This window comes from Entelurus aequoreus, linkage group LG17 (assembly GCF_033978785.1).
Source record: "Entelurus aequoreus isolate RoL-2023_Sb linkage group LG17, RoL_Eaeq_v1.1, whole genome shotgun sequence".
Lineage (NCBI taxonomy): Eukaryota > Metazoa > Chordata > Actinopteri > Syngnathiformes > Syngnathidae > Entelurus > Entelurus aequoreus.
The window spans coordinates 26865358-26874380 of NC_084747.1; the positions used below are offsets into that span (position 1 = coordinate 26865358).

At 34.9% G+C, this 9023-nt stretch overlaps 1 protein-coding gene across 3 annotated transcripts in view; it reads right to left on the minus strand.

Moving 5' to 3' along the window:
* Window positions 1-3054: 3054 nt before the first annotated feature.
* Window positions 3055-9023, minus strand: part of rabl6b (RAB, member RAS oncogene family-like 6b) — a 53770-nt gene continuing 47801 nt past the window's right edge. For all 3 annotated transcript variants that reach the window (XM_062025415.1, XM_062025416.1, XM_062025414.1), the window contains one exon: window positions 3055-5266. In XM_062025415.1, the coding sequence (XP_061881399.1) occupies window positions 5081-5266 (186 nt within the window). In that variant the 3' untranslated portion in view covers window positions 3055-5080. The remainder of the gene's footprint in view (window positions 5267-9023) is intronic.

Genomic DNA, 9023 nt, shown 5'->3' on the forward strand with positions numbered 1-9023 from the left:
TGTCCAATAACATTTTTTTTTTTTTTTTTTTTTTTAATGTTTAACGCCCTTTTTGTCAAAGAAAACCCTTTTTTTTATGGCCAGCACAAAATATGCAATATTCACCCCCACCCAAAAACATGTCAAAGTATAATATTCAATGTGAAGGAATTGGAGTCTTAAATATGTCAATAATTCATAACATAGATTTTGATTCATTATTATTTTTGGAGCAATGAGTTTAAAAAAAAAAAATCAAAAGGGTCCCACTGATAAAAGTGTGGAAAATAAGTCATCCCTCCATCCATTTTCTACCGCTAAGTCATATTTAATTAAATTTTTTTAAATCTGTAGTTCAACTTCATATTACAAATTCATAGTATTATTATTTTTTAATTAGTAAGTTTCGTGCCCTTTGTCATAAAAACACAAAATAGGCAAAATTACAACCCTCCACCCCTCCCACCCCAAAAAAGAAAAACAATTGAAAGTGTAATATTTTATGTGAAGTAATTGGAGAGTTAAATATGTCAATAATTCATTACATTGATTATTATTTTTGGAGCAATGACAGTTTAAAACAAATCACACTAAAATTCCCAGGGATCCAAAAGGGTCCCACTCATAAAAGTGTTAAAAATGAGTCATAATTAATTAAAGTTTTATATTTTCAACGTTTAAATCTCTAGATTAAATTAAAATTTCTCTGTCATTGATTTTTTATTATTATTAATATTTTATTATCAATTGTTTGTTTTATGCCTTTTATGTCATAAAAAGCCTGTTTTTCTGGCAAATGCAATATTTTCCCCCAAAAAACATGTCAAAGTGTAATGTTTGATATGATGTAATTGGAGCCTTAAATAAGTCTATAATTCATAACATTGATTTTGATTCATTATTAATTTTGGAGCAATGACCGTTTTAAAGAAAAAAATTGTGTTATTAGAGTCAAAATTGCAACTTGTTCTTGTTACATTTCACCTACTTGCTCTTTAATTCCCCTTTTTTTATGGGGATTTTTTGGAATAATATTTTAAAATGTACCGCTAAAACAATTAGCTGCGGGCTGCAAATGGCCCCCGTGCCGCACTTTGGACACCCCTGCTTTGGATAATTGTCATGTAGTAAAGAAGGCTGAAAGCAAGAGAAAAACGTCCATAGACGTGAATGAGAGTAAATGCTTATAGGCGTATATAATCAAGTAGGGCTGCACAAAAATATTGATTTACTGTATGTCATAATCTTATTCATTCCAATTCGATTCATAATTGTCAAAAATTGATGAAAAGGTTTTTATATACATTTTTAATATATACATACAGTATGTACACATACATACTGTATATATACATATATATATACACATACACATATATATATATATACATACATACTGTATATACATACATATATATACATATACACACATATACATATACATACATATACAGTGGGGCAAAAAAGTATTTAGTCAGCCACCCATTGACAATCAATGGGTGGCTGACTAAATACTTTTTTGCCCCACTGTATATACATATATATATATACACACACACAACATACATGTACTGTACATGAAATACATACATATATATATATATATACATATATATATATATATATATATATATATATATATATATATATATATATATACATATACATATATATACATATACACATATATATATACACATATATGTATATATATACACATATATATATACACATATATGTATGTGTATATATATATATATATATATATGTATATATATACACATATATATATACACATATATGTATGTGTATATATATATATATATATATATATATATATACATATATATACATATATATACATATATATATATACATATACATATATATACATATACATATATATATATATATATATATATATATATATATATATATATATATATATATATATATATATATATATATATATATATATACAATAATAAATTAAAAGAAAAACAAAATATATATTTGAAATACATTTTTGAAAATTATGAATCAATTTAGAATCGGAATGAATGAGAATCGCGATTCGAATGTGAACTGATTGTTTGTGCCGCCCTAATAATATTTATGACTGGAGTGTATTTGAGTCGACATTGACTCACCAAGGAGTTGTTTGGGTGTTTAGTAAAACCTCAAATAAGGAAAAGTGAATAATAATATCACAGTGCATATTTTCACTTTCCCGTGTGTGGAACTTGCTTGGACACCCTGGCGTGAGCTCAGTGACTTCAAAGTGACAACACCAGTATGAATATTGAAGTTGATTGTGAAGTTGTGTCTTTAATTGACATCAATTAAAAGAGAACATTAGTTGAATAGCTTTTTGCTTCCTCTCCCACTTCGAGCGTGAGTGAAGAACGATGTTGACGCAATGATGAGTCCAAAAGAGAAAGAGATGATACAGTATTACCTGCTGGTCGTTTGAGTCCTGGGTAAATGAAACAACACTCACTTCTAAATGCTTCAGTCACACGCAGGATTCTCACAGGAACCAGGCAAAAATGCACTGTAAGTTGGGATGGAAAAAAGCTGGGTAAAAATGTCACACACTGACGAGGACAAGCATCACGAGGACAGAAAAAAGATGTGTTACATGACAGTACTGTTATATTATTGTTAGATTCAACAAAGAAAACATCTTATTTACATGACAGCTTCATTTGGGTCTTTATTACAGCACACTCCATTTATCTTATCCAATTTTTTGTCTTGGAATTTTGTCAACAGACTTTTTTTTTTTTACATCAAATTTCATTGAATAAAAATTCAGTGTAAAAAAAAATCGTCATCTACAAGTTTGTGCAAAAAAAAACAAATTCAGTGTAGGAAGATTTTTTGCTTCAAAACTCACTTCTGGGAATTTAAGACTAAAGCAGCTCTTTGGCTGGTTCTCAGACACGATCGATTTCTTCAGTCTTAATTTAACAGCAAGTGAATTTTGATGCACTGGATTTTTTTTTACACTGAATTTTTCCATACTTAATTTTATGGACTATATTCTTGTACACTGATTTTTTTTGCACTGAATTTTTACGAACTGAATTGTTTTTAAAATAAATATTTTTGCTAAAAAAATGTATACACTGATTTTTTTGCCCTGAATTTTTATACACTCAATGTTTTCTCACTAAATCTTTTATGCACTGATTTTTTTTTATACACAATGTTTTATACACTGAATTTCTAAACACTGCATTTTTATGGACTGTATTTTTATACATTGAATTTTTTTGCATTGAATTTTTAGGCATTAAATATTTTTTCCACTGATTTTTTTATACACTGATTTTTTTGCACTGAATTTTTATACACTGAATGTTTTCACACTAAATCTTTTATGCACTGATTTCTTTTATACACTGAATTTCCATACACTGATTGTTTATGGACTATTTTTAAACATTGATTTTATTTGCAATGGATTTTTATACACTGAATTTTTAGGCATGAAATATTTTTTGCACTGAATTTTTGTGAACTGAATCGTTTTTAAAATACATATTTTAGCAAAAAACTTAAAAACTGATTTTTTTTGCACTGAATTTTCATGCACTAAATCATTTTTGCACTGAATGGTTTTTACAAATGATTTTTTTTTACACTGAATGGTTTTTACCAAAAACATTTTTTTTATACAAAATGTTTATACACTGAATTTTTTTACATTGAATTTTGACATTGTATTTTAAAACACAATTTTAACAAACTGAATTTTTAAACACCCATTTTACTCGCATATTCGATGAAATTGTCAGCATAATTATAGGTAAAACAAATTCAGTTCACAAAATTCAACCGCAAGTAATTCAGGTAAATTCAGTGTAAAAAAAAAAAAAGCTGTCATATAATAAAAAACACAAACGGACCTCCATAGTCTCTACATTTACAATTTATCATCCGTCTTCTGTAACGCATGCGGAGGAGCGATCGCATCCAATAACGTGGGTTAAAGTGCGCACGTGCATACGAGTACACGCGCACGCGCGCGCACACACACACACACACACACACACACACACAAATGTAACTGTCGATGAGTGATAGCACGTTACAGTTCGTTATGCTAACCCCCTAAAAATAAAGTAAGAAATAAATGCTAATCTTAGTTACAGCGTGGATCTCCTAAAGCGGGGTTATAAAAAGTGTTAGCGACGAGGGTGGCCGACATAAAAATGCACTTGAACACGTTGTTTGTACAGTAAAGACAAGCTAAAAGCAATCCAATGTGTGTCAATATACGGTGATGGCTAAATGACGCCTCAGTGAGTATGTGGCACACTCACTGGCTGTATTGAAACTGCACTGATGGATTAAAAACATTACTAGGTAGCAAATGTAATTATTTAGTTCTTTTAAAACAAATAGCCATACAGAAAAGAAAATGAAAGCCAGAAAACGAAAAATGGAAAACAAGATCATTTACCTTATTTGGTGCTATAAAATCAAAATGAGCCCAGATTTCCCAATTGGTCCCTTTTATTCATGTCCTTTGCAGGTCCAGAGTGACTTTTAATCGGGCACCTTTATGAAACAGCAAAGACAGTATCAGTGCGGTGTCAATGCAGGTAGTGAATGTGCCACACACTCACTGAGGCGTCATATACCCGTCAGTAGTAATAACTTAAAAACACTTCATACAAGTTCAACATGTTTTCATGCTTCACTGATATTATTTCTCTTAGCATCGAGATGTCCCACTTTGTTTGGCGGTCCTCAAACGCACCACATAACAGGTGTCAAAAGGAGTGTTTACAAGGAGATTGGTGTAGCGAGTGGACTTTTTCATGGGCGACTTCCACTTCCACAACTGGCTGGTGGGTCCAGAACCCACCGTATACGGAAAGCAGGATCTGCCATAGGTCTGAAAAGGTGGACCCCCCCCCACAGTCCGTGTGCAGGCCCGTCAAGGCGGCCACATGGAGCGTCCGTCTGTGGTGAAAGCTGCGCCATGTTGAACTGGTTATTTGGTAGCAGAGGAATGGAAGTTACCTTACAGGTGAGAGCAAAGAGCACAGCATTATGTGGGCCTTGGAGATGCCATCCGTCCCTCACTTTAGAGCTCTTCATAATCCCCGTCATCTCTTGTGGACGATTTGGATCCTCCACCCAGAAAGTCTTCCAGCTCGTCCACGTCGGTTTTCTTGGTCCTGATCGCTTTCTTCTTCTTCTTCTCCTTGCCTTCTCCAGCGTCCTCCTTTTCCTTCTTCTTGTGTTTGTGTTTCTTGATCTTCTCGTCCTCCTGTCAACAAGGAATGCCATCATCAATCAACCAAACACAAGCAGCCTGATTCAGGGGTGTCCAAACTTTTTGACTTGGGGGCCACATTGGGCAAAAAATATTGGTCGAGGGCCAACAGCCAACTGCATATTTATACATACATACATATAAATATACATATATATATATATATATACATATACCGTATATTACCAAATAGTAGCCCGGGCGTTTATTTTACAAAATGGGGTCAGACCCCGGGCGGCTATTAGGACATGGGCGGTTATTTGCACAAGGCTTTTATTTATTTTTGCACCAGCCTGCACCAGGCCATTATTTGGTTACAATGGTTACTGTCCAGTATTTTTTTTTCATACAAACAATTTTAAATGTAAAAGCTATTGTAAACATACAAACAAAAAAACAAGACTATCAAAAGACAAGAGATCAACAAGGCCTCAACATGGCAGTACTGCAACAATTGTCAAATAGAATACCAATACTAAAAATAAATACACTTTTTAAATAAAGCAGCCTACTGGGAAAAATAAAATGATGGTACCAAGTACTCAAGTATTAAAAAACACACCATCAAAACAGAACAATAATACCGTCACTTAAATAAAATAAAGGCTACAGTACTCCAAGTTTTAAATAAAGAAGCATACAAGAAAAATACAATTATGGTACCAAGTACTCTATAAAACCATCAAAACAATAATACTGCAGCAAACGCAACCCCAAATGCAACTCAACCCCACTCATCATCCTCCTCCTCCTCCTCTCCCTCACCCCCCTCATCATCATCCTCCTTTTCAATCACAAGTTCATTGAGGAACTGCTGTTCCTCATCACTCTCCTCCTCTTCCTGAACCACAGCAGCAGCCTGCTGTCTAGCCCTCAACAGCATCTCCCTGCCTGCCTGACATGGCTGTCCCTTCTTGAAGCAGTAAATGAGCTGGTCCTCACTCCCATCAGCTGCCACCGTCAGCCCACACACCTTGTAGGATACCACAAAGCAACATCCAGCTATGGCTACTGTTTGCAACACACACACACACACACACACACACACACACACACACACACACACACACACACACACACACACACACACACACACACACACACACACACACACACACACACACACACACACACACACGATTAAGCCAGCCATTTGTTGCACCAAACACCACCCCGGTGTCTCTCGTGTCACTCGCGGTGGCATACAACTCCTTTGCCTTAATGCTGATCATTTTGCGGGACACACGGTGGTTCAGTCCACGAACGTGATGTATCCACTGACACAAATTAGCATCAAGCTCGTCGCTCACTTTCTTCCTACCTCCATCCGGGGGGGCGTTTTCCATCGATTGCCGGCTGAGATAGTAGTTCTCCCTTTTTTTGTAACCATTCTCGTACACGTTTTGGGTCAACGTTAAACTGCCTGGCCGCTGCCAAACCAGAATTCTGCTCCGCATACTTCACAATCGCTAGCTTGAACTTTAAGTCAAGTCAAACTTTCTCTTCTTCCCCCTTAAAGTATTCCCGTCCATCAGTTGTGGTGTACCGGTATCCTGTTCATTCAACTCACTGCTACTGTTGCTTGCCATGTTGAAACTTTTCCTCGTGGGTTTGTTGTGTGTTACGCTATATGCGGTGACCCATTGCAATATGTTGATTACCCAGAATCCCCACGTGACGTCTGCTGTTACCGTAATGACCAGAATTATTGCACCTTTGCTTTTCCTTTTAGCTTATAAATTGGGTTTAATGAAAATTAAATCAATATGATTTTAATCTAAATTATGCAAATAACAGCCCATGGGCGGCTATTTGGACATAGGCGTTTATTAGGAAGAGGCTGTTAATTCACAAAATGGGCTCAGACCCCGGGCGACTATTAGGACAAGGGCGTCTATTTGCACAAGGGCGTCTATTTGGTAATATACGGTATATATATATATATATATATATATATATATATATAAATATACATATATATATATATACATATATATATATATATATATATATATATATATATATATATATATATATATATATATATATATATATATATATATACATATATATACATGAATATACATACATACATATATATACATGAATATACTAGGGCTGCAACAACTAATCGATTAAATCGATTAAAATCGATTATAAAAATAGTTGCCGATTAATTTAGTCATCGATTCGTTGGATCTATGCAATGCGCATGCGCAGAGGCTTTAAAAAAAAAAAATATATATATATTTTTTTTTTTTTTAAATAAACCTTTATTTATAAACTGCAACATGTACAAACAGCTGAGAAACAATAATCAAAATAAGTATGGTGCCAGTATGCTGTTTTTTTTTCAATAAAATACTGGAAAGGATAGAAATGTAGTTTGTCTCTTTTATCCGATTATTAATCGATTAATCGAAGTAATAATCGACAGATTAATCGATTATCAAATTAATCTTTAGTTGCAGCCCTAGAATATACATACATACATATATATATACAAACCCCGTTTCCATATGAGTTGGGAAATTGTGTTAGATGTAAATATAAACGGAATACAATGATTTGCAAATCATTTTCAACCCATATTCAGTTGAATATGCTACAAAGACAACATATTTGATGTTCAAACTGATAAACTTTTTTTTTTGTTGCAAATAATCATTAACTTTAGAATTTGATGCCAGCAAAACATGACAAAGAAGTTGGGAAAGGTGGCAATGAATACTGATCAAGTTGAGGAATGCTCATCAAACACTTATTTGGAACATCCCACAGGTGAACAGGCAAATTGGGAACAGGTGGGTGCCATGATTGGGTATAAAAGTAGATTCCATGAAATGCTCAGTCATTCACAAACAAGGATGGGGCGAGGGTCACCACTTTGTCAACAAATGCGTGAGCAAATTGTTGAACAGTTCAAGAAAAACCTTTCCCAACCAGCTATTGCAAGGAATTTAGGGATTTCACCATCTACGCTCCGTAATATCATCGAAGGGTTCAGAGAATCTGGAGAAATCACTGCACGTAAGCAGCTAAGCCCGTGACCTTCGATCCCTCAGGCTGTATTGCATCAACAAGCGACATCAGTGTGTAAAGGATATCACCACATGGGCTCAGCAACACTTCAGAAACCCACTGTCAGTAACTACAGTTGGTCGCTACATCTGTAAGTGCAAGTTAAAACTCTCCTATGCAAAGCGAAAACCGTTTATCAACAACACCCAGAAACGCCATCGGCTTCGCCGGGCCAGAGCTCATCTAAGATGGACTGATGCAAAGTGGAAAAAAGTGTTCTGTGGTCTGACGAGTCCACATTTCAAATTGTTTTTGGAAACTGTGGACGTCAAAGAGGAAAAGAACCATCCGGATTGTTATAGGCGCAAAGTTGAAAAGCCAGCATCTGTGATGGTATGGGGGTGTATTAGTGCCCAAGACATGGGTAACTTACATATCTGTGAAGACGCCATTAATGCTGAAAGGTACATACAGGTTTTGGAGCAACATATGTTGCCATCCAAGCAACGTTACCATGGACGCCCCTGCTTATTTCAGCAAGACAATGCCAAGCCACGTGTTACATGAACGTGGCTTCATAGTAAAAAAGTGCGGGTACTAGACTGGCCTGCCTGTAGTCCAGACCTGTCTCCCATTGAAAATGTGTGGCGCATTATGAAGCCTAAAATACCACAACGGAGACCCCCGGACGGTTGAACAACTTAAGCTGTACATCAAGCAAGAATGGGAA